At 51.5% G+C, this 25,977-nt stretch overlaps 3 protein-coding genes across 9 annotated transcripts; all 3 read right to left on the bottom strand.

Moving 5' to 3' along the window:
• Positions 1-364: 364 nt before the first annotated feature.
• LOC144935281 (dual specificity tyrosine-phosphorylation-regulated kinase 4-like) lies at positions 365-3,438 on the bottom strand. Its single transcript, XM_078861850.1, has 4 exons — positions 2,681-3,438; positions 1,975-2,123; positions 1,100-1,236; positions 365-542 (listed from the first exon to the last, which is right to left on the bottom strand). Exons 1-4 carry the CDS (start codon positions 2,784-2,786, stop codon positions 365-367), a joined length of 570 nt encoding a protein of 189 aa, XP_078717976.1. The 5' UTR covers positions 2,787-3,438.
• Positions 3,439-6,888: 3,450 nt separating this feature from the next.
• LOC144935244 (uncharacterized) lies at positions 6,889-13,773 on the bottom strand. 7 transcript variants are annotated; one of them, XM_078861795.1, is made up of 6 exons: positions 13,594-13,770; positions 12,634-12,986; positions 10,811-10,961; positions 9,567-10,211; positions 8,736-8,939; positions 6,903-7,856 (listed from the first exon to the last, which is right to left on the bottom strand). In XM_078861795.1, the coding sequence occupies exons 4-6, from the start codon at positions 9,607-9,609 to the stop codon at positions 7,510-7,512; spliced, it is 594 nt and encodes a 197-aa protein (XP_078717921.1). In that variant the 5' UTR covers positions 9,610-10,211; positions 10,811-10,961; positions 12,634-12,986; positions 13,594-13,770; the 3' UTR covers positions 6,903-7,509. The 7 variants fall into 7 exon arrangements, 5 of the variants coding, with proteins under 5 accessions (XP_078717923.1, XP_078717921.1, XP_078717919.1 ...); XM_078861797.1 differs by having other exon boundaries at positions 6,889-7,856; positions 9,574-10,211; positions 12,634-13,773; XM_078861793.1 differs by having other exon boundaries at positions 12,685-13,770.
• Positions 13,774-15,263: 1,490 nt separating this feature from the next.
• On the bottom strand, positions 15,264-25,291 carry LOC144935282 (dual specificity tyrosine-phosphorylation-regulated kinase 4-like). The gene is made up of 14 exons (XM_078861851.1): positions 24,543-25,291; positions 23,837-23,985; positions 22,962-23,098; positions 22,261-22,401; positions 21,269-21,407; positions 20,266-20,347; positions 19,429-19,601; positions 18,659-18,719; positions 17,981-18,098; positions 17,245-17,497; positions 16,744-16,899; positions 16,390-16,545; positions 16,081-16,323; positions 15,264-15,326 (listed from the first exon to the last, which is right to left on the bottom strand). The coding sequence occupies exons 1-14, from the start codon at positions 24,646-24,648 to the stop codon at positions 15,264-15,266; spliced, it is 1,977 nt and encodes a 658-aa protein (XP_078717977.1). The 5' UTR covers positions 24,649-25,291.
• Positions 25,292-25,977: the final 686 nt, after the last annotated feature.

A 25,977-nucleotide genomic window follows, 5' to 3' on the forward strand; every position in this document is an offset into this window, starting at 1 on the left:
TAAGAGTGTGCCTGACCGTGTAAGAGTGTGCCTGACCGTGTAAGAGTGTGCCTGACCGTGTAAGAGTGTGCCTGACCGTGTAAGAGTGTGCCTGACCGTGTAAGAGTGTGCCTGACCGTGTAAGAGTGTGCCTGACCGTGTAAGAGTGTGCCTGACCGTGTAAGAGTGTGCCTGACCGTGTAAGAGTGTGCCTGACCGTGTAAGAGTGTGCCTGACCGTGTAAGAGTGTGCCTGACCGTGTAAGAGTGTGCCTGACCGTGTAAGAGTGTGCCTGACCGTGTAAGAGTGTGCCTGACCGTGTAAGAGTGTCCCAGACACGTGGCAGCTTCACAGTATTATCACGGCGCGTGGTGCCGTGAGATCATCAGATCCATGGCCCGAACAGACTGCGCGGTACGTACTTGCATAAGTCCTCCAGGACGAGGCAGTTGTGCCCTCTGAAGTAAAAATGGTCCAAAAGTTTTACATTGAAATCATTGGCCAGTTCCTGAAGTCTGATGAAGATCTTGAGCTCCATCGCCTGCATGTGGTTATCCTGGGGGCTGCACAGAGGAAATCCACAATTTTATATTAACAGCAACAATAAATGACGTGTAATGTGCACATTTTGTTGCTCGCTCTCTGAAGAGAGCATGACTTGGAGGTGCTCGGAAGCACAGACAACCTGGAAGGCAGCAGCACGGTTGGCTACATACGGTGCGAACAAAGTTCAACGTATTCTTAGGTAAAGTCGCATAGATAGGTTCAAAGAAAATCTACGTGACTTTACCAAAAGACCCAAGAATATGAATTCCTGCAGTCACGAAAGCTTTAAGTCAAAAGTTCAACGTACATACAGGTGGTCAGCTGGTGCTACCAACATTTTCCCAAGATCTGCGGTTCTCAATATTTGAAGATGATTTCAGCAAACAAATTCTTGTTGAAACAAGGGAGGAGACCAGAGCACAAGGAGAAAACCCGTGCATTGACGTTCGCGGGGGGGGGGTAACACTATCCCCATATGAATGGAAATCAACTCACTTCTTGTACTGCTTCCCTCTGGCGATCCAGGGTTAATAATATCAGCCTCAAAATCGCACTTCCCATTGTGAAGACTTACCTCGTTGGCTTCCTCCACATCTTCACGTTCACCATGGTGTTGGTCTTGTGGTCTCGGCATCTGAAGAGCTGGCTTTGACCTTTGAGCACCAACCATTCCAGCACCTCGTAGCGGAAATTTAGATGCTCGTATTGGACCTACACAACAATCGAACCATAAGAACCGATTCAATCCACGCTCATTCCATCACTGCTGATTCAGTTCTTATTACACAAAGACAACAGAGACATAATCCATGCAGCGCCAAGAGCTCTGTCAATTCTAGTAAATGATGAAGAATGAGACGATGTGTACTCATCGGCTGTGCTCGGTAACCGAGTGTCGGATGCCATTTTGGCTAAAGGGTGGTGGCGTTGCTAACAATTGTGGCTCACAGCAACAATGGGCTGGGTTCAATTCCCAACTAGAGTGCCTTTCTGAATAGAGTACATGTACCCTGCCTGTTCTGCAGAGTGTGACAATGCGAGTGAGAGAGCGTGTGGAGTTTGTTCTGCACAGCAGGGGGGCAATGGTGCTACGCGTAACCTCAATTCAGTAATTTGCAAGTACTACTTGAAATTTGGACCTTGACGCCAGGACCCAATGGCCTACTCGCTTTGAATGATGTAACGTGATCTTTAACGTCCGCTGTAAAGCAGACGATGCGTCGTGTTTTACAATCAGCACACTCCGTCTTAACCAGGGTGGCCACTGGGCTTGATGATGTTTTAAGCAATGACCCTGTGCTTGATGATGATGATGATATTACTGTGTTTGACAAGAATGTGATTGATAGCCCTGTGCATGTGTGTGGTGGTGGTGGTGATGGCCACAGTATTAACCAGGGCAGTGGACGCGTGGCCCATGTCGCCCACTCTGAAGCCGGCGTGTCTTACCGAGACGTAATGGTTATAGGCATCATCGTAGTCCAGGTTCACGGTGCCTAATCCTCTGTTGTGGAGTCCAAAATACCAGACACGGTCCACGGTGAAGAGTTCACTCCTCTCGATAGGGGTCAGGTTATCTCCAAAGAGCGTCAGGATTTCTTCACCAACACAAACGACAACGACAATGATTAGTATTTTATGATTTTTACTGTTCCACTTGTTACTGTCTACACAGGAACGCACCACCAAGTCCCTAGACTCTTTGTTAGGAGCGATACTGCTGCTGTGTAATCCCATTTGAGTTATGTGCAGGTAATTTTTTAACTTTGGATTGTTTTTTGGCCAATACAAGATGCATTTAATATATTTTTTCGCTATGGGAAGAGGTTGAAGAACCCAGAGAAACCCCAATGCTCAACAGGGGGAGAACATACTCTTAGGTTTTTTCGGTAAAGTCACGTAGGTAAAAAATTAAATTAAAATTAATAAAAGTAAAATAAAAAAGGGGAGAACATACAAACTCCACACTGAAAGGCACCCAGTTGGGAATGGAAACCAGGCACTTCTTGACTGTGAGGCGCGAGTGTTACCACCTCGCCTCACAAGGTTTACAAGCCATAACAATGCACATGGTTGCTGTCAGGCTGTCAGGCTGTGGCCACCGTGACGTTCCCCACACAACACGGGCGTCGTGATGTCACACCGCGTGGATCACCTTGCGGGGTTTTGCCAAAGCCGGTGGTAATGGCGTTTGATGGAATCTGCGCGCTCCACTGCACGTCCCTGCTGCCACCCATCTCCTGATCTGTAACCGCGGCCATCTACGCACACACACCGATACAAAGAAACCCACGGAGAGCCTTGGACAGTCTGCTGGGGCACGTGCAGTGAACGAGCACTGAGCCCGCCATGCGTCGCCGAGGGCCGGGATCCCTCATTCTGGAGTCCTGGCAAGTCGTGGCGGCAGCAGGGGGCGATGTCGCCACGTGGCACAGACCCACATCATCAACACGGACCCACATCATCAACACGGACCCACATCATCACGAACACATCAACACCAACACATCATCACTAACACATCAACACTGACACATCATCAACACGGACCCACATCAACACTAACATCATGACACAGACCCACATCATCAACACGAACCCACATAATCACGAACACATCAACACTAACACATCATCACTAACACATCATCACTAACACAGACCCACATCATCAACACGGACCCACATAATCACGAACATATCAACACTAACACATCATCACTAACACATCAACACTAACATCATCACTAACACATCATCAACACGGACGCACATCAACACTAACATCATGACACAGACCCACATCATAAACACGATCCCACATCATCACGAACACAACACGGACCCACATCATCACTAACACATCATCACTAACACATCAACACTAACATCATCACTAACACATCATCAACACGGGCCCACATCATAACACACATCATCAACACTAAGGGGCCGTCCATAAATGACGTCACGCACCTGGGGGGGGGTCAGACATTTGTGACGATGGGAGGTGGGGTTTGAGAAATGTGACGTCACATCAAAATGCGCAACTTTAAATATAGACAACACGTTCTACTTAAATAGACTTTTAATGTTTTCTCCTACACATCAGAGTGCAGCGCCACAATAAATACGCACTGCAATTACAATAGTTTAAAGCGATTTGAAGCATGTTTTATTTTTTTTAGGGGGGGCAAGCTTTGTGACGTCATATTTGAGGGGGGGGGCCTGACTTTTTGTGACGCCGTCTGACGAGGGGGGGGGCGTCAAAAATCGTCCAAAATCGCGTGACGTCATTTATGGACGGCCCCGAAACACGAATTCACTGGTGTACCCACACTTTACCCCACCACACGCGTCTGAACGCGTGCAAGGGACTCGCCCATGTGAGAGTGGATCGTATAGCTCAGTGGACCCTGCCAGGTAACAGAGTGAAGTTTTGATAGTTTAGTATAAAGATGTCATCTCCACCTCGTCGCCTCCACTCACCTCAAGGACTCAGGCTGCATCGAGCTCACGTGGGTGCATAGGTAGCCACGCCCCCATTTCATGTGACGTCACCGTAGTGATAGACACGTCACTCGACGTTGTCCACGTGATCTTGCAAGACACGCCCACACGCAGTCCTCCTCGTGGCCATATGACCCAATGGTTCGTGCTGATGAAATGTTGCTAAACTGTACACAAATATTGATTTAAAGCTTTCGTGACTGCAGGGATTCATATTCTTGGTTCTTTCGGTAAAGTCACGTAGAAAGAAAATAACTTAAATAATAGAATGCGACGTTTCGATTGCAAAACAAGCAACCATCATCAGGTAGGAATGAATGAAAAAACAAACCTAGTAAACTTAGAGATATAATGCAATACAACACAGAGAGTCGGCTAACACAACAGTCAACACCCTACCTGGTTGATTACGTTCTTCAAAAGATTGTTAAATTTGAGAGAGACACAAAACACAGACACGGAGACACATAGACAGACACACAAGCAGATAGACACACAGAGAGAGACACACATAGACACACAGACAGACACAAGCAGAGAGAGAGACACACATAGACACACAGACAGACACACACATAGACACACAGAGAGACACATACAGAGACACAGAGAGAGAGAGACACATACACAAACAGAAAGACAACGCCTCTATGTCGAGGCCTTAAATAGAGAGAGAGGGGGGGGGGGGTTAGCCGACTCTCTGTGTTGTGTTGCATTATATCTCTAAGTTTATTAGATTTGTTTTTAAATCCTTTATATTAAGTTTGCTTGCTTGCTTACGACCGTGCAAATCTTTCGGTCGTTTTTTAACCCACTTTCCGTGATCCAATCGAGCTGACATTTTCCACACAGACTCGTTGTGCGCGACAATGAATGTTCGTGAAAGATTTTTTCAAAAATTTTACACTTTTTAGGACAAATTTTTTATATTTAATTACCAATTGCTTAATGGTGCAATGCAATCATCTGACCCATAGGTGGCAGCCATCTCAAGCCAGAGGACGAGATGACTCTAGCCGCCACGCATATAAAGGATTTATAGTGAAAAACGTTGTTTTTACGGGTTATACTTGTTTCACTCATTCTTACCTAATGATGGTTGCTTGTGTTGCAATCGAAACGTCGTATTCTATTATTTATTTTCTTTCTACGTGACTTTACCGAAAGAACCAAAGAGTAATTCCTGCAGTCACGAAAGCTTCAAATCAAATTATGTTACATGTTGTTTACACTCGGATATTGATTCTATAACTTCCAATGGAGCTCACAATCCAGCCACTCCCTCTCCTCTCCAGGCTTGGCTGAACTCCCACTGCTATTTCACCCCTTGTTGTATCTCTACTCCCTGAATTGCCCCAAGTGACAGCCCCACGGCTGTCTACCGATCCCACTGCACCTCACAGCCACGAGCTGTAGGAGCGGGCCTCTGTCCACTCAGTGGTGCTGATCACATTCAGCACCATACGCTGGGAGTCTCATCCCTGCAGTTCCCAGTTGTGGGGTCACCTCCTTTTTCATAGAGCCTCTCGATTTCTTTATACACGAGGATTGCGTTTCACGACACTGAGAGCGTTGAGTGTGCTTCTGCAGAGTGATAGTGTGGATGTTGTGTTCTTCCCCTGTTATGCAGTGGGTGAGGGCAGTGGTGAGCGCATTGCAATCCAAACCCAGCGACACGCGTTTGATGTGTGGTGTGTACGTGCCTGTGTGATGTGTTTGCGGTGTGTGTGCAGTATCTTGGCAGAGGTCGTCCTCTGGACGAGTTCGACAGCGTCTCACCAGGGTCAGGCTTGCTCAAAAACGTCGATTCACTCGATACAGTAAAACATTTGTGCTGCACTTGTTGGCCCTAATGGAGGTTCCACCTGTGCCATTCTGTGCTCACCCCTCGGAACGAATACAGTACAAACTTCACACACGTGAGCGCCCAGACCTACATATGGTCGACTCAGCGCTGACACTGATGGCGCAGCAGTTGCCACCAGTTTGTAAAGGTGCGTTTTTCTAAAGCTGAGTTATTGTAAAGGCGATTGAGTTGGTTATCATTTGTCACAGGAATTCGGAATATTTGGGCTGTGCAGCCCCTTGCAGTGACTTTGTAAAACTCTCTATGAACTTGACACCTTTCGCAAGCTGATATTGCATTGGGTCATAATTTATTTTTGGGATAGGCCACGTCCTGTTCTGGACAAATACATGCTACAACACCCTCCACCACCTAACATCGCCAAACAATTCCCACAACCAACTTAAGTTATTACATACAATGCATGGCATTTCCAAGCTAATCTGATTTAATTGCTACATTTTCATGAGAATTGTTCAACGTAGTAGTTAAACATGTCTGTAATGACTTACCATTGTATGGTTCAATAATAATTGAGCTTTTCTTTATTGCACGTGACCGTTTAATGTATTTGGCTATCGCGTGGTGGAGCGTCATACCACACATTTGGCCAGATCATGACATGGCTTAACCATAAAATAAATTATAAACCAACTGCAATGTAGACCGTGGGCTGGTGTGCGTATATGTTAATCCATATGTACTCTGATAAAACTTGAATGCACGCTCTCTGCCTCATGTGTTGGGGTTCTGATTTATGTTGTAAAAAGCAAATCTTGTAGGTTGGCTTGCTTACACCGTGCATGGCTGGCTCTGAAATGCTATGGTCCTTTGTTGGGCAGTGTGCATTTTGCACTTGGTGTTTATTGTCTGCCGAAAGAGATTAACAGTTGGGTGCTTGTGGGTACGTGTCTGCACCATGCATGACAATGAACGTCACCGGATGTGGACTGTCAGGAACGAGTGATACATCCTTTATTATCCACCTTGCCAGCAGCATTTTGCAATACGTACAGAAGCATTAATACTCACACTATGGTTCGTTGAAATGCATCCCAACTACACTCAAGATGCACGTGTTGTATCGTGCAGATGCGAATCGATCGTTTTGAATTGGCATGTTTATATAAACTATATTCCAGTAGTTTTTGTAGTCCCACCACAATGTTCTACATATACCACAAATACACCAAAACAATTGTGAATCGATTTGCAATTGTAACATGTCATCAAACTGTGGAGAGCTTCATTGTCACATTCCTAATAAATAATAATTTACTGTAACGCTTGTCAGTCGACTGCTGGATGAAGACCTCCTCGGGCTGTGGTGGTCATGTGAAGTTTGAGCAATTCTAATACCACTTTCCTTAGCAATACAGTATATTTGACACTATATTTAGTTAAAATACTAATACATCATATATTAGTGGTCCTAAACATAGGTCAGTCGAATTATTAGTTGTCTAATTTGATATTAGGCCGTTTAGAATAATATTTTTTGCATTTACTGCATTTATGCCATGGGCCTCTTGGGTTGAAGAATGCTGTTTTAAAATACAAAATTTGATATCAGGTCCAGACGGACTGAGAAATGTATGGCGCAACGTGTGGTATCCAACAGACTGATGCTAAACAAAAGATGCCTTCAGCGTCGTTTCTTGTCGGGTTCTGCAAAGCGATTCGTCCCCCGCCCCCGCTGCCGCCGGGCCTGAGTGGCGGTAGATGGGCACGCGGGTGCGGCCTTGTCGCGCCGTCAGCTCGTGGGCGACCTGCTCCAGGCTACAGGAGGCCTGGGCGCCGCGCGTGGCGTCAGTGGCCTGTGCCCCGTGTTGCGTTTTTCTGGACAATGGGGGGCCCGGGGGTTTCGCAAAGTCCACGCTGTCGACGTCCAGCGCTTCCCGGTAAAGTGGCTTCTTCTCATTGCCAAGAACGTCGGTGCGGCCTGGTGGCCTGTGGCTCCGCGTGGCACTGTGATCTGCAGCGCACAAATGAGAGTTTGCAGTCCTCGGCTGATACAATAAAGGTGGCCGCAGTTGCTATGTGGGGAATGGGTTTGCGATATAGGAAGTCTGCGTGACAAAAATTTAATTCAGAATTATTTATCCGTTACATGGGAGACAAACGATAACACTTATCAATCCACGTCTCTTATCAGGTGAAGCCTAACAGGCAGACATTCCTCCTATGAAGCAGTGTCATCAAGGCCTACCGCATCAATCAGTGTAGAGATTACGTGCAGAGGTCAGCCGCTCACAAACAGCAACAAGTCACAACTCCCATCATGCCTTGTGTGCATTTCATGTAATCACATCCCATGTACAATGCTTTCAGCCTTCATTAGGAAGCCACTGGAGCAATGCACTTTTAAATCTAGATTAAAAACCCATTTGTTTACAACTGCGGATGGTTACGTACGGTGTGAAAGAAGCTCAATATACATACATGCACCAGCTCAAGGGATGTGTGGTCGTATTATTGTACTGATGAGTCCTTGAGAGGATGAAACTGGTCTACAGTTGTCTCTGTTGGAATGGCCACAATTTTCAACTCTGTGAGTTCATAGCCTTACGATAATAGGAATGTTGCAATATGGTACATCTAATCACGGTTTATTTTCATACAGCGGCGTCTTTAGCGATGTTTGCACAGAGGTGCAGGAGACAGCAGACAAGTGGGAATGCAGCCAGAAAAGGCTACCAACAATTGCCCAAGCTCTGTGGCCCTACATCGAGATGTTTGGCGAATTCCATTACGAATGATGCATGACGACGTTAGGACGAGCACGCGCGCCGCTTAGAATGCGAGTTTCGCGAGCAGCAGGAAGCAGGCCGTGTTGCACGACGCGCTGTGTTACCGTGCGGAGGCGCAGACTGCGGAGGCGCAGACTGCGGAGGCGCGCGCGACGGCCGAGACGCGACGCCACCGCCGTGCGGGTTGCAGTTAGGCAGCAGTGCGGTGTGGTTGGCCACCTTGGAGAGTCGCATGGCCGTGGCGTGGCTCGCCAAGTCCAATTCGGCCACCAGATTCCGCTTGGCTCCTTCGTTGCCATTCTCATCATCTAAGATCAAGAATTCAGGATGAACGCGGGCGCAGGTCATGATTTACACGGGAGATGTTTTTTGTAAATAATGTTCGTATATGGCAACATGAAAGGTGTGGGACGGTGCCTGTAGTCAGACAGACGTGCATTAGACACTCCATCAACATCAAAATATCGCACAATCTTGTAATAATCATACTTGTTAGCGTGATGGACTAAAAAGAGACGCTACGCCCGATTCACGTATTTGTCTCCCCGCGTAAAAAACAAAAGCACTTCCTATACATTCCATCAGCCACATGACTGCACAGGAGAGCACAACACAAGCAGACTGGAAGAGTCCTGACATGAGGTGTCTCATCAGCATTGTGTGTCAGGCTCGCTTGAAGCAATGCTGGTGAGCTGACAGACGTTATAGGTAAGGACCATACATAAAATATGGGTCCTAGTTCGACACAAGGTAATATCATAGATGACACAAAATAGTGATGAGTGTTGTGGAGAATTTCAGTAACAATATAAATGTCCAAAGAATACACCTTCATATAGCTGTCCCTCCACATGAAACACTGAGTTACACATACGCTTGAAGTGGCCAAGACAGAATGATGTAACCAGAAGCAGACACGTCTGGCACAACTTCACCTCGCACCCTGCTGTCCGCCACTCCACGGTGCCCTGTTGCCATCTCCCCCGTGCCCGCGCGGTAATCCTCGGCGCGCGACGTCTCCCAAGGGTGCAGAGTCTTCCCCGGGTCTCTCGTGCGCACAGACTGAGTCCTCTTACCCTGCGCTGCACTGGGCCGGACGCTGGGGCTGGGATGACGCGTGGCCCTGACATCTCTCGCACAAACCGCTACGCAGGCGGCCCTGGACTGGCGACTCCCCTCGGCGCCGTTGGACTCGTGGTGCGTCGGGCCCAAGCGCGGGCGTTCAGAATAACCAGGGTCGGGTCTCTTGTGCTGTGAGGGAAGAGACTCGAGTCGAGAGTACTCATGGGTCCTGTGGTTCGCAGGAATACAACTTCCCCTGGACTCCTCAAGGGTGGCCCTGTTGGTCCTCTGCGCTCCTGGCTCTGTGGCCTTGTGATCGAGCGGGTTTCTGTGGAGTTCTCTCTTGTGGATGGCAGCGGAGGTGAATGTGTTGGTGGCTGCAGGCTGGTGGTGCCTGTGCTTGTGATGAGCAGAATTTGCCTTGAGGAAGTCTGGCAGGATCAGGTCCTCTTTGCAAAGCAGTCCCCGCTAATCGTTGACACGATTGCTCTGCGCCTTCACCAGGATTTCAAATAGTTCTGTCGAAACACAAAGCAATATCATCACAATTAGAATCTTTATTTAGACTGCAGCAATCCAATGAGCTATGAAGCTCTTCTTCACAGATTTCCAGTCGGAGTAGGTCAGCAGGTTACAACAACAAACAATACAAAAAAACGATAGGAGCGTACAATAGAGAAAAGGTAAGCAAGTCACTACAATAAATAAATATAGATAAAGTATATAAGTACAAATTAAGATCATTTAGCATGGGGAATTAAATATTTTGAGTTCCGCAAGAAAAAACCGCATGCTTTTCACAGCCTACCCGCTTCAGTGAGTTTTAAATCCACTTGCTGACTGGTTTGGAACAGAGCGCGCACGCGACCCCGCGTACGTGAAACTGACGCGCGGCGATTCCGAGAGCCATGGGGCACGCTCCACGCACGTGCCGTGGGCACAGGCAACGGGGCTGGCAACACCTCTGGCTACGCTCTTTTGTCTGCACAGGAGACGCAGAGAGCACGTCGTAGAGTAGCTCACGAATAAAGACAACGTTCTGTTTGTTGACATCTGGGCCGACAAGGATTAGTGGACCCCAACGAGTAACATCTTTTAGAATGCACACAGTCCTAACCTTCAACATCATCCATCTTTGTCCCAGTTTTCTTTTTTCTTGATATATAAGTTTGTTTTGACGAGTTTTCACATTTTTCACCACTTCCAAAAATAGCTTTCGCAGTTGAAATATGTCTTGCATAGGACTTTTTTTCATTTCCCGAACGAACCTGCATTACACACAAAAGCATGTCGCCAATTAGCCACTCAGTGATCAAGCAATATCTGTTCACGAGCACCTATTACATTTGACAAAGTAGACTTGAAGGTGATTGTGCCAGGCTGCGTCTGAGTATCCTATGCTGATGTTGGTCAGGGGCTAGTGTACAGAAATTGCGCCTGAAATTTTTCTGGCAGGTTGCGATCACAGTTTGATTCTTAATGCCATCAGAGGTTACGGACCACCAGTCAAAGTAAATACATGGGTCCTAGTGAGATTGTAAAGCTGTGAGCGTTCAGTGGTTGCTAGGGATTACAACATCTCTCCCACTGCACCAGCCAATCAGAAGCTAAGATGACAACCCCCATGCAACATGGCTACCGTGAGCATCACGGGTGCGCTGCCACCCTGCTCACACTGGCGAACGCTCCCAGCTCCCCGCCCCGTCGTGACGTCACCGCGTACGGCCACGTCGTGACGTCACCGCGTACGACCACGTCGTGACGTCACCGCGTAGCTCCGTGAATTCGCGTTCCCGCCTTGCGCACACCACACACCACGTCCACACCACACACCACGTCCACACCACACGTCCACACCACACGTCCACGTCCACACCACACGTCCACGTCCACACCACACGTCCACACCACACACCACGTCCACACCACACGTCCACACCACACGTCCACACCACACGTCCACACCACACGTCCACACCACACGTCCACGTCCACACCACACGTCCACGTCCACACCACACGTCCACGTCCACACCACACGTCCACGTCCACACCACACGTCCACGTCCACACCACACGTCCACACCACACGTCCACACCACACCACGTCCACACCGCACACCACGTCCACACCGCACACCACGTCCACACCGCACACCACGTCCACACCGCACACAACGTCCACACCGCACACCACGTCCACACCGCACACCACGTCCACACCGCACACCACGTCCACACCGCACACAACGTCCACACCGCACACCACGTCCACACCGCACACCACGTCCACACCGCACACCACGTCCACACCGCACACAACGTCCACACCGCACACCACGTCCACACCGCACACCACGTCCACACCGCACACCACGTCCACACCGCACACCACGTCCACACCGCACACCACGTCCACACCGCACACCACGTCCACACCGCACACAACGTCCACACCGCACACCACGTCCACACCGCACACCACGTCCACACCGCACACCACGTCCACACCGCACACAACGTCCACACCGCACACCACGTCCACACCGCACACCACGTCCACACCGCACACCACGTCCACACCGCACACAACGTCCACACCGCACACCACGTCCACACCGCACACCACGTCCACACCGCACACCACGTCCACACCGCACACCACGTCCACACCGCACACCACGTCCACACACCACGTCCACACCACACACCACGTCCACACCACACCACACTCCACGTGGACACCACGTCTACACGTGGACATTTGCGTTGCGTATTCCTCCAGAAAAAATCGGGCCTCCGTGAGTCCTGCTTAAGTGTTTTCCTTGGCTGTAGAAGGGGTCCGTGTAAAAACAACAAGATCTCGTTCAACCCGCGTGGCTTCTGGACTGACGCGTCCCTTTGGTATTTATTGAAGCGTCAAGCTGCGTCTGTGTCTACCTTAAGTGTCATCATGCTTCTGGGTTGCCAGGTGTTAATGCATCCACCTACAATGTGCATAGCCTCCACGTGCCTCCACGTGCCGTGGAGGAGCCTCAATTAGCCGAGGGCAGCTTGCGCTGAAAATGAATTCTCTAAGCCGAGCTGAGCCGCCAGGCGGCCGGCTCCGGTGGCGACCGCGTCCCGACCTCCTCGTCCTCCTCGCCGCGAGCGCCTCCAGAACCCGCGCCTCCTGTTCGGAGTGGGGGGGTCCCTTGCCCCGAGCAGTGGCAGCAATCCGGGCATCGTCATCAGAGCTATCGTCGGCTGGGGTTCTGCCGCTGCGCCTGGGCACCTCCTCCACCACCACCACGCTGCCGGTGGCACCAAACCCAGCGACTCGCACACACAGGGGGGGCACGTGCCGCCAGCAGCAGCAGCAGCAGCAGCGAACAATCACATTCAGTCGCCTCCACCCAGAATGGCCTCGTGTCGTCCTGGGGCCACAACACCACAGCCACCCCCATGCGTGGGACGTGGGCGCGGAACGGAAGTTCAAATCCTTGGATGCCTCCCCCCACCCCGCTCGCCGCATCTGTCAATGGGTGCCTTTTGACCATACTTCACCACCCGTGGCCAGTGTGGGTTGGCGAGAAGTGGGAGGGCAGGACGGGTTCGGATATCTCTCGCCACGGACATCGGCCGTGACTCAACCACTGCGCCCCCCCTCCTCTCGTCCCGTGACGTTGCCGTCGAGGCTCCCCACGGGCACCGCGCTGCTCCCCTCGGCGGCGCCCAGGGGCGGCAAGGCCGGGCCCGCAGGAGGGCCGAGTGGCTTCGTCTTCAACGGGAATCGTCAGTGGCTACAGCCGCCGGCTCGCCTGGCTCCCGAGTGCTGGTGAGTGCGCATCTCGTCGTGTCCGCCGTGTGGTGGTTGTACCCGCGCGAGTGATGTGGTGGTGTGGTGGTGGTGGTCGTTACCCGGGGGTCGCTCCACGTGGTGGACTGCTCGTTGTGGTTGATGAAGTATGGCCACCCCGAGGTGGGCTCCATCTTCATCTCCCATCCCGGCGGCAGCGGCGCCTGATGCTGCATCCCCGTCTCCCCCTCCTCCTCCTCCTCTCTCCCTCTCCCCTGGCCCTCACCCCGTCTACCCCTCTCCCCCTCTCCCCGTGCCTCTCCTCTCCCCTCTCCCCTGCCCCTCACCCCGTGCCTCTCCCCGTCTCCCCGTGCCTCTCCCCGTGCCGCTCGCCTCGTCTCCCGGTGTCTCCCCTCGTCTCACGCCGCTTCCTGGTCGCCGTGACGTCACGCGGCGGGACTTTCTTGATGACGTCACGCCCCGCGTGTCGTCACGTGGGTGGACACCGCTTGTGACGCGTTGTTTGCAGTCGCATGGCCGCTGCTACCTCGTGACGTCATGTCAAGGTGCCGGAGTGTTCGGAAATCAACGGTGGTGATCCTGTGCAGAGACGCGCCCTCGTCATAGGAATGTGGAATTTCCACCCGTGAAGGACTGTAAAGTTTAACTTGAATAATCACAGAACTCCTCTGCGGTGATATTGGGGGACGACCCACATCTCAGATCCAATTTGTGGGGTTATCCGCGACTTGTTTTGCTGCTGACTCCGTGGCAAGAGGACGAGTTTGCCGCCTGACGGCGCTGTCCGGAGACCCGCGACTATGAGGACGCCGCCGCCTCACGATGCCTTGTGGGTCAAATTCGTGGATAATGGGAAGAGAGCTTTGGGGACCCTCCAGCTGGGAGTTCCAAACATGCATGAAGAGCATGAGACTGCCTAAACCCTGGACACTGTCCGTGCAGCACGCCAAGGAGTCCGTGACAGCTGTCGAAGAAGAGGCTGCCATTGTGTTCTGGCGTCAAAGCCCAAATTTGCCAAGTTTCAAAAGTAACTCACAAATTTACTCAATTGGGAAATGCGTAGCGGTTATTATCCGGCCCTACTGTAAACGCGAACGAGGGCCCTCCTCAAAGGGGTTGAGATTCTGCGAGGTTTCCCCGCGTCAGCAAGCAGCACACAATGCACGTTGTTGACCTGCACTGCGCGGTTTGTTGAACGTCTTCCTCTCTCTCTGCACGTCGCCAGCCGCAGCTCAAACTTCTCCCCCGTGGGGGGTTTGGCGGTGGCTCGCGTCGGGGACGCGTTCACGAAAGGTGCGACGACGACGACGAATATGGAAACGACGCAAATCGAAGCAATTCCCAGGGAAGATTGCGGAGGCGGCGGATACGAGAGAGAGAGGACGCTGCCGTCAGCGACAGAGGTGCGGCGGGTTCAGGCGACGTAAATCGGGTGGCGGTGTTCATGAGGCAGTGACGAGGCGTTTGCGACACGGCGCTAAAGGGGGAGACGTAGGCTGTGGTATTCCCGTACGGTATTTGACGGCGAGTACAGATCGCAGTATTAACCAGGGCTGCTGCTGGGCTTGATATTGATGAGCTGTGCTTGTAGACACAGGGCTTCATGGTGGTGGTGGCACCCGCCGTTTGATTTGTCTCCACCGGCCCTGATCGTGCGCCGAGTGTTGCAGGCCGTCACGGGAGGTGGCAGTGCGCATTTGTACTCGTGGAGGATGTGGGATTCTAACTTCACAACCTGGAGAGAGAGTGAGTGAGTGTGCGTCGCCTCGCGTTAACTTAAAGAGCCGCTTGACTCTGCCCGCGTGTGCACGTCACAGGCGCGGGTGTCGCCATCCTGTCCACGGCGATGCGTGAGGCATCGAGGCTGCGTTTTTGTGCAGCTGATCGAGCTTCTTGGCCACTCAATAAAGGCGCTGAGAAGAGACACACCACGGAGATGGAGACCGCACGGCAGGATGCGTGCAGCGCGCCCTGGTGGACAACATCGGGCGACCGAGTCGCTTGAGCACGAGGGCCGTCGCAAGTCCATGGCAGTGACGACAAAGACGACGACTCATCATCGGGGCCACCATTCTCCTCCCCAGTGAGTCAAAGTGCATTGCTGACGAGGTAAGTCTCGTCAGCAATGCAGTGTTTGTGACTTTAACGAAAGAACCAAGAATATGAGCTAAGTCTCACCACGGCGTTCCCGATCTCCTGTCATGAAACGCCCTGTCTCCGCCCACATTCACTCCGAGTTGCACGACACACCACTTTGAATTGATTTCACAAATTCATTTTCATATTTTAGTGTTTTTATTATTATTATGCGGTTTACAACAACGTGAATATTTACAAAAAAGTAATCAGGTTGATCCTGCATCAGGCCACCTCAGCTCTCACACCCTGGCTCAGCTATCCTCTTCCATGACCTGGAAACCACGGCGAGGTCATCCTCTGAGGACTGCCTGGAAGAAAACCAGCATGGAAGAGCCCAGGGTGGGGCTGGCTACACGACATCACCACACTTAGTTCCCCCACTATTCTGCGGTGGGTGAATCACCGCAGAAGAAGCGAGTGCGGAAGATTGAGTGGACCACTCTGCACACTCGAGCCAGGAACACGTGCTTCTTCTTCCTATTCTCCTCCTCCCCATTCTTCTGCTCCCGATTCTCCTCCTCCTCCTCGCTCTTCTTCTCCTCTGCCCGCTGGAGCCCAGGCTCGTGCTGCTCCACCTGGAGCCCAGCTTGGGGCCCAGGCTCGTGCTGCTCCACCTGGGGCCCAGCTTGGGGCCCAGGCTCGTGCTGCTCCACCTGGGGCCCAGCTTGGGGCCCAGGCTCGTGCTGCTCCACCTGGAGCCCAGCTTGGGGCCCAGGCTCGTGCTGCTCCACCTGGAGCCCAGGCTCGTGCTGCTCCACCTGGGGCCCATCTTGGGTCCCAGGCTCGTGCTGCTCCACCTGGAGCCCATCCTGGGTCCCAGGCTCGTGCTGCTCCACCTGAGGCCCAGCTCGGGGCCCAGGCTCGTGCTGCTCCACCTGGAGCCCATCCTGGAGCCCAGGCTCATGCTGCTCCACCTGGAGCCCAGGCTCGTGCTGCTCCACCTGGGGCCCAGGCTCGTGCTGCTCCACCTGGAGCCCAGCTTGGGGCCCAGGCTCGTGCTGCTCCACCTGGGGCCCAGCTTGGGTCCCAGGCTCGTGCTGCTCCACCTGGAGCCCAGCTTGGGGCCCAGGCTCGTGCTGCTCCACCTGGAGCCCAGGCTCGTGCTGCTCCACCTGGGGCCCATCTTGGGTCCCAGGCTCGTGCTGCTCCACCTGGAGCCCATCCTGGGTCCCAGGCTCGTGCTGCTCCACCTGAGGCCCAGCTTGGGGCCCAGGCTCGTGCTGCTCCACCTGGAGCCCATCCTGGAGCCCAGGCTCATGCTGCTCCACCTGGAGCCCAGGCTCGTGCTGCTCCACCTGGGGCCCAGGCTCGTGCTGCTCCACCTGGAGCCCATCCTGGAGCCCAGGCTCGTGCTGCTCCACCTGGAGCCCAGGCTCGTGCTGCTCCACCTGGGGCCCAGGCTCGTGCTGCTCCACCTGGAGCCCATCCTGGAGCCCAGGCTCGTGCTGCTCCACCTGGGGCCCAGGCTCGTGCTGCTCCACCTGGAGCCCAGCTTGGGGCCCAGGCTCGTGCTGCTCCACCTGGCGCCCAGGCTTGTGCTGCTCCACCTGGGGCCCATCCTGGAGCCCAGGCTCGTGCTGCTCCACCTGGGGCCCAGGCTCGTGCTGCTCCACCTGGAGCCCAGCTTGGGGCCCAGGCTCGTGCTGCTCCACCTGGGGCCCAGCTTGGGTCCCAGGCTCGTGCTGCTCCACCTGGAGCCCAGCTTGGGGCCCAGGCCCGTGCTGCTCCACCGACGCGTCCTGTTGCATCTCATCCTTCTGGGCGGACGCCGCTGGCTGCCTGGGCCCTCTCTCCTCCGGTGGCGTCCTTCCCAGCCAAGGGTGCGCCAGCGCCTCGACAGGCGTCATGCGCAGAGTCGGATCCCATCTGGCAAGATGGGGGCACACATGGCGCATGGGGGAAGGGTGATTATGATTTCAGCGTTCACGTGCGTCTCCCCCTATCCGTAAACGTATAGCGGCCAGCAGCTGTCCTCCACTTTTAACAATCGTCGCCATCATCATCGTCGTCGTTAACCATCTGCTGCTGGGATGACTGGCAGGTGCATCTCCTGTGCTCCCCATTGTGCCACCTCACTGAATTTTATCCACCCAGCGCTCCGCTCATTGTGAGCATCGCTCCTCCAACCCTCCGTTGTTGTTGGAGGGCGACCGCTTCCAACCGCTGAGTAGCCTCAGAGTGCGTGTACATCTACGCATCTCTATGTAAGTGTATGTGAGTCTATGGGTCTATAGGTCTCTACGTAAGTCTATGGATCATGCAATAATGGGACATCCTCCGATCATTGATCGCTTGGAGGAGAGTGGCCGATGGGGAAATCCTCGCCCGGGGGGTTGGTGGGGCTCTTACTCCAAGCAGCGGCTGATGAAGTCGTTGAACTCCCTGTCCTGACTCCCGAGGGCCACGCTGATTGGGTTACTGCCCGGTACCCTTTCTTGTCCGGACATCACAGGACTGCCCAAAGGGTCTGCAGGAACCGCGCGGAACAGGAGAAACGTAGTCGCAATGCACTCCACCCTTGCGCACTCGCAGCGTAGAAACGCAGCGACCCAGTTCCGTGCCATGGGCCGGCAGTCGCGCGTTCACCGCTCGTTACAGAGCTTCGCGATTCGAACCCTTCTGGCCTCCCGCGTTATCACGGCGGCCCCTATTCACCGTGAGCCGCAGTGCGCCGGGTTGCTTCGCAGTGGAACGTTAAAGATCTTGTGTCATTGTAAACGTAGGCCATTGTGTGCCGGTGCCTTCGTCCAGATTTCCCCAATTTGAAAATTATTAAATTGGCATCACACACAGCAGCAGCAATTTGTTTGCCTGTTGGCTGGTGGAGGGTCGTAACAACACAAACAAGGCCAGACCATTACGTGGCCTAACCCTAACACAAACATCTATTATGAGTTATATCGGCTGTGACATAACACGTGGAAGTAATTGAAGTTACAAAGTGATACCCCACTAAACTAGAACAGCCCCATACTCCCCTCAAATTAAACCCAGTCCCTCCACTCGCCCTCTCACCCCCTCACTCACCAAAGTATTTGTTCCTCTCGGGCGCGGCATTCACCAGACTCTCAGGAGGCATTCCCAGGACCTATACAGATCACACAGACAAAGACCACCCATATAGCATTAACAGATTGTCGTAGCAAGTGCTGTTAGCGAGCAACTTTTAATGATGGTACATGGCACACAAATCCACACCAGCAACTTTACACACCGCAACGGTCCTTATTTAAGGCTGAGTCGACCTCGGAGAGGACCGGTTCAGATATTCATCACCAATGTTCGCCGCAAGCAGGAATCGAACTCGGGTATCCGGGTTCGTAGAGCAGTGCGCAAACCACTAGACTATGACTCCCAATGGTCCACACACAGGCAGAGGGCAGTGTTCATGGCATGTCCCAGCCGAAGGGCAGTTCACACCCAGTGGCCGCCCTGGTTATTACTGCGGTATTCACCATAAAATACAACACGCCATCTGCCTCATTTACAGTGGGCGCAAAAGGTCCCTTGACATTATTTGAAACAAGTAAGCCATTGTGCGCAGACATCATGATCCCGAACATGCTTGACATCGTTTCAAGCAAAAGCATCCAATTGATGAATGTGGTGATGAGAATTGTACTCCAACTCCCCATCGGTTAAGCTGGACCAATAATAATCACTGCGATAAACGCTCGTACCGCCAGCAATCCGTTTTGTTTGACCGTGTTGGGTGGCGGAGGCTACAAGATTTGGCCAGGTCATTCTGTGGCCTAGCCCACAAATCATAGTGAAACTGCAATGTGGGAATACCGTACCTCCATGTAACATGGAAGTTGGTCATATCGGCCGACGGCCGGAAACAGGACTCTCCCGGTAGCCAACTCGGCCACCGTACAGCCCAGCGCCCACATGTCAACCGGGAACGAGGCCGCGTGTCCCAGGAAAGCCTCTGGGGCAAGGTACGCACGAGTGCCGAAAATCTGTGAACCTGCCCAGGACAAACGACAAAGATCACCGACATAGCCTTGAATGGCACGATCATCACACGCACAGTGATATGCACAAACAGAATCAGAATCTTTATCTTGGAGAAATCCGATGAACTGTGCGGCTCTTTTTCACGAATGTTGGCCATTTGCCACGAAGTATAGGCGATGTCACCACCGTGCTTGTGCTCGGCTATGTGCCCATTGAGGCGACGTGAAGTGTCGAAGGCTCATTGGCAAGTCACAGGACACACCCAGGTTCCATGGGTTGACTGAGATGACAGGCATATTCACCACCTGCGCCCCCTACTGTGCCACCTCGCTGTATTATAGCCGCCCGACGCTCCACTTGTTGTGAGCGTCGCTCCACTACCCTCTGCTGTTGCTGGCAGGCAACTGCCTCTTAACTGCCGAGTCGCGTCTTTCACGAACCTCCTCCTTGTTTCCCAAGTGGCGACGTTTACTCATTGCACCAGGTACTCATTTAAGGCTGAGTCGACCTCGGGGAGGCCCAGGACCGGTGGAGATAATTGTCACTGGTGTTGGCCATGAGCGGGAATTGAGCTCAGGTTTCCGGATTTGTTAATCAGCGCACTACCGCTCCTCACACACAAACTCTCTTACTCACAACACATTCACACACAAACTCTCTCACAAACGACTCACATTGAGATCCGGGAAAAAAACTGCTCTCCACGTTTTTGATGCGGATGGTTCTTGCCAGGGCGTCCTTGAATGACAAGTTCCTCTAGAAGGGCGGTAGAAGGGATTCACACTCGAAGGTTAAGATCGTAACAATTTCAACTTGTCAAGCGCCACACTGTTCCTGCCGTCTTGAAGAGATGGCACGACTCAGAAACGGGAGGATCCACAAACAAGGCAGCAGCCAGGCACTGAGCTGGTGGCAAAGTCCCCCCAAGGTCTGCAGTCCTCTGTTTATGAAGGTGTTATCGGGCATTCAATGATTGTTTATAGCGTACATGTAGGAGAAAACCACCAGCCCGCAGCTCAGTGCCAGATTGTAGGCAAGCATCTCCATTGCCCGACTGATCAACCTTCAGCCAGCAGTAGATTGGTCGTGTACCAAAATACCGCAAAACATTAAATGGGGAGTCGAAATAACAATACGGAATGTTTTCTGACAGCTGCCACTGGGGGTGCCCTTTCAAATATACGTATATATGTTGAACTTCTTTTGCACCGTACATAGCCGACAATGCTAATGGGAGGTGTGGGGGAAGGATAACAAAAAAAGATGAGATGTGATGCCAGTCCCTTATGTCGTGTGTAAAGTGCTCTGAGACGCCCCGGTGTAAAGGAGAGTGCTCTTATCAAACGTGAATCACGATTGTTAAAGGAAACGAAAACGAAGCTCCTCGCTGTAAGTGAACGTTTTAGGAAAAAACGTGCACACAGACGGTGTTGGTAACGCATCCTCACGCGCGTTTGTATCCCAAAGGTTTTTAGGAGCAGCATAGAAGCTGATGGGTGGCTGTCGGGCTTTATAAGTGTATCTGCATGTTTGCAAACAGTCCTAGTTACTTGCACTGGTTTGTGTCTCCACGTTCAGAGCGACGCTTTGATCAATGTGTCCGGTTTTCTCTCGGGCCAGTCCCCAATAGCGATGCGACGTCACGGTGGAGTTGCACTGAATGCGGAGTCCACTCACCGGCTTGATGTTCCCATGCACAATCCCCTTGGCGTGGAGCTGGTTCAGGATTCTGAGAATGGACTTGGTGATTAGTTTCACTATCGCCATCACGTCTCGCTGGGATGTCATCGATTTAATAGAATGGGAGACACTTGGACTGCAAAAGAGACAACAACAACAACAACACAGTGAGTGCCATCCTGTGAAAGGCTGAGTCATTTCATGATTATCGTTTATTATGATTATTTACCCAAGAAATGCTCTCAAAACCTTGTCAGGTGTTACTGTGTGTTTAATCTCAATTGGGTAATTGGAAGGTAATATATTCGCATCGAGATGTTTGGGCAAATACAGGTTACTTGTGGGGTTATTTAGCTTTGGAAGGAAACCGGAGAACCCGAAGGGACCCATGTGGAACAGGGGGAGAGAATACAAACCCCACACTCACACTCTTGTAACACACACACACACTCACACTCTTGTAACACACACACTCACACTCTTGTAACACACACTCACACTCTTGTAACACACACACTCACACTCTTGTAACACACACACACATTCTCTGGAACAGAGAGAATACAAACCCCACACTCACACTCTTGTAACACACACACACACTCACACTCTTGTAACACACACAATCTCTGTGGAACAGAGAGAATACAAACCAACTTCACACAGAAAGACAACAGTCAGGGATTGAACCCAGGTGCTTCTTGTCGTGAGGCGCGAGCGTAAACACTCTGCCGACGACACCCTGCCAGTTGAGTGTGCCTGACCGTGTAAGAGTGTGCCTGACCGTGTAAGAGTGTGCCTGACCGTGTAAGAGTGTGCCTGACCGTGTAAGAGTGTGCCTGACCGTGTAAGAGTGTGCCTGACCGTGTAAGAGTGTGCCTGACCGTGTAAGAGTGTCCCAGACACGTGGCAGCTTCACAGTATTATCACGGCGCGTGGTGCCGTGAGATCATCAGATCCATGGCCCGAACAGACTGCGCGGTACGTACTTGCATAAGTCCTCCAGGACGAGGCAGTTGTGCCCTCTGAAGTAAAAATGGTCCAAAAGTTTTACATTGAAATCATTGGCCAGTTCCTGAAGTCTGATGAAGATCTTGAGCTCCATCGCCTGCATGTGGTTATCCTGGGGGCTGCACAGAGGAAATCCACAATTTTATATTAACAGCAACAATAAATGACGTGTAATGTGCACATTTTGTTGCTCGCTCTCTGAAGAGAGCATGACTTGGAGGTGCTCGGAAGCACAGACAACCTGGAAGGCAGCAGCACGGTTGGCTACATACGGTGCGAACAAAGTTCAACGTATTCTTAGGTAAAGTCGCATAGATAGGTTCAAAGAAAATCTACGTGACTTTACCAAAAGACCCAAGAATATGAATTCCTGCAGTCACGAAAGCTTTAAGTCAAAAGTTCAACGTACATACAGGTGGTCAGCTGGTGCTACCAACATTTTCCCAAGATCTGCGGTTCTCAATATTTGAAGATGATTTCAGCAAACAAATTCTTGTTGAAACAAGGGAGGAGACCAGAGCACAAGGAGAAAACCCGTGCATTGACGTTGGCGGGGGGGGGGGGGTAACACTATCCCCATATGAATGGAAATCAACTCACTTCTTGTACTGCTTCCCTCTGGCGATCCAGGGTTAATAATATCAGCCTCAAAATCGCACTTCCCATTGTGAAGACTTACCTCGTTGGCTTCCTCCACATCTTCACGTTCACCATGGTGTTGGTCTTGTGGTCTCGGCATCTGAAGAGCTGGCTTTGACCTTTGAGCACCAACCATTCCAGCACCTCGTAGCGGAAATTTAGATGCTCGTATTGGACCTACACAACAATCGAACCATAAGAACCGATTCAATCCACGCTCATTCCATCACTGCTGATTCAGTTCTTATTACACAAAGACAACAGAGACATAATCCATGCAGCGCCAAGAGCTCTGTCAATTCTAGTAAATGATGAAGAATGAGACGATGTGTACTCATCGGCTGTGCTCGGTAACCGAGTGTCGGATGCCATTTTGGCTAAAGGGTGGTGGCGTTGCTAACAATTGTGGCTCACAGCAACAATGGGCTGGGTTCAATTCCCAACTAGAGTGCCTTTCTGAATAGAGTACATGTACCCTGCCTGTTCTGCAGAGTGTGACAATGCGAGTGAGAGAGCGTGTGGAGTTTGTTCTGCACAGCAGGGGGGCAATGGTGCTACGCGTAACCTCAATTCAGTAATTTGCAAGTACTACTTGAAATTTGGACCTTGACGCCAGGACCCAATGGCCTACTCGCTTTGAATGATGTAACGTGATCTTTAACGTCCGCTGTAAAGCAGACGATGCGTCGTGTTTTACAATCAGCACACTCCGTCTTAACCAGGGTGGCCACTGGGCTTGATGATGTTTTAAGCAATGACCCTGTGCTTGATGATGATGATGATATTACTGTGTTTGACAAGAATGTGATTGATAGCCCTGTGCATGTGTGTGGTGGTGGTGGTGATGGCCACAGTATTAACCAGGGCAGTGGACGCGTGGCCCATGTCGCCCACTCTGAAGCCGGCGTGTCTTACCGAGACGTAATGGTTATAGGCATCATCGTAGTCCAGGTTCACGGTGCCTAATCCTCTGTTGTGGAGTCCAAAATACCAGACACGGTCCACGGTGAAGAGTTCACTCCTCTCGATAGGGGTCAGGTTATCTCCAAAGAGCGTCAGGATTTCTTCACCAACACAAACGACAACGACAATGATTAGTATTTTATGATTGTTACTGTTCCACTTGTTACTGTCTACACAGGAAAGCACCACCAAGTCCCTAGACTCTTTGTTAGGAGCGATACTGCTGCTGTGTAATCCCATTTGAGTTATGTGCAGGTAATTTTTTAACTTTGGATTGTTTTTTGGCCAATACAAGATGCATTTAATATATTTTTTCGCTATGGGAAGAGGTTGAAGAACCCAGAGAAACCCCAATGCTCAACAGGGGGAGAACATACTCTTAGGTTTTTTCGGTAAAGTCACGTAGGTAAAAAATTAAATTAAAATTAATAAAAGTAAAATAAAAAAGGGGAGAACATACAAACTCCACACTGAAAGGCACCCAGTTGGGAATGGAAACCAGGCACTTCTTGACTGTGAGGCGCGAGTGTTACCACCTCGCCTCACAAGGTTTACAAGCCATAACAATGCACATGGTTGCTGTCAGGCTGTCAGGCTGTGGCCACCGTGACGTTCCCCACACAACACGGGCGTCGTGATGTCACACCGCGTGGATCACCTTGCGGGGTTTTGCCAAAGCCGGTGGTAATGGCGTTTGATGGAATCTGCGCGCTCCACTGCACGTCCCTGCTGCCACCCATCTCCTGATCTGTAACCGCGGCCATCTACGCACACACACCGATACAAAGAAACCCACGGAGAGCCTTGGACAGTCTGCTGGGGCACGTGCAGTGAACGAGCACTGAGCCCGCCATGCGTCGCCGAGGGCCGGGATCCCTCATTCTGGAGTCCTGGCAAGTCGTGGCGGCAGCAGGGGGCGATGTCGCCACGTGGCACAGACCCACATCATCAACACGGACCCACATCATCAACACGGACCCACATCATCACGAACACATCAACACCAACACATCATCACTAACACATCAACACCAACACATCATCAACACGGACCCACATCAACACTAACATCATGACACAGACCCACATCATCAACACGGACCCACATAATCACGAACACATCAACACTAACACATCATCACTAACACATCATCACTAACACAGACCCACATCATCAACACGGACCCACATAATCACGAACATATCAACACTAACACATCATCACTAACACATCAACACTAACATCATCACTAACACATCATCAACACGGACGCACATCAACACTAACATCATGACACAGACCCACATCATAAACACGATCCCACATCATCACGAACACAACACGGACCCACATCATCACTAACACATCATCACTAACACATCAACACTAACATCATCACTAACACATCATCACTAACACATCAACACTAACACATCATCAACACGGGCCCACATCATAACACACATCATCAACACTAAGGGGCCGTCCATAAATGACGTCACGCACCTGGGGGGGGGTCAGACATTTGTGACGATGGGAGGTGGGGTTTGAGAAATGTGACGTCACATCAAAATGCGCAACTTTAAATATAGACAACACGTTCTACTTAAATAGACTTTTAATGTTTTCTCCTACACATCAGAGTGCAGCGCCACAATAAATACGTACTGCAATTACAATAGTTTAAAGCGATTTGAAGCATGTTTTATTTTTTTAGGGGGGGCAAGCTTTGTGACGTCATATTTGAGGGGGGGGCCTGACTTTTTGTGACGCCGTCTGACGAGGGGGGGGGGGGCGTCAAAAATCGTCCAAAATCGCGTGACGTCATTTATGGACGGCCCCGAACACGAATTCACTGGTGTACCCACACTTTACCCCACCACACGCGACTGAAAGCGTGCAAGGGACTCGCCCATGTGAGAGTGGATCGTATAGCTCAGTGGACCCTGCCAGGTAACAGAGTGAAGTTTTGATAGTTTAGTATAAAGATGTCATCTCCACCTCGTCGCCTCCACTCACCTCAAGGACTCAGGCTGCATCGAGCTCACGTGGGTGCATAGGTAGCCACGCCCCCATTTCATGTGACGTCACC

Source organism: Lampetra fluviatilis, chromosome 12 (assembly GCF_964198595.1).
Source record: "Lampetra fluviatilis chromosome 12, kcLamFluv1.1, whole genome shotgun sequence".
Lineage (NCBI taxonomy): Eukaryota > Metazoa > Chordata > Hyperoartia > Petromyzontiformes > Petromyzontidae > Lampetra > Lampetra fluviatilis.

Bases quoted from the DNA above. Each gene is read 5' to 3' on its own strand.
- LOC144935281 (XM_078861850.1), bottom strand. From the start codon at position 2,786: ATGGCCGCGGTTACAGATCAGGAGATGGGTGGCAGCAGGGACGTGCAG. The intron at 1,237-1,974 runs GTAAGACACGCC...ATTGTTGTGTAG, and splicing joins CCTATAACCATTACGTCTCG to GTCCAATACGAGCATCTAAA. The intron at 543-1,099 runs GTAAGTCTTCAC...TCCTCTGTGCAG, and splicing joins ATGTGGAGGAAGCCAACGAG to CCCCCAGGATAACCACATGC.
- LOC144935244 (XM_078861795.1), bottom strand. From the start codon at position 9,609: ATGGCAACAGGGCACCGTGGAGTGGCGGACAGCAGGGTGCGAG. The intron at 8,940-9,566 runs GTGAAGTTGTGC...TCTTGATCTTAG, and splicing joins GGCGGACAGCAGGGTGCGAG to ATGATGAGAATGGCAACGAA. The intron at 7,857-8,735 runs GTAACACAGCGC...TGTGCGCTGCAG, and splicing joins GCAGTCTGCGCCTCCGCACG to ATCACAGTGCCACGCGGAGC.
- LOC144935282 (XM_078861851.1), bottom strand. From the start codon at position 24,648: ATGGCCGCGGTTACAGATCAGGAGATGGGTGGCAGCAGGGACGTGCAG. The intron at 21,408-22,260 runs GTACGTACCGCG...TCTCTTTTGCAG, and splicing joins GTCCTGGAGGACTTATGCAA to TCCAAGTGTCTCCCATTCTA. The intron at 18,099-18,658 runs GTGAGTGAGGGG...CGGTTCCTGCAG, and splicing joins CGAGAGGAACAAATACTTTG to ACCCTTTGGGCAGTCCTGTG.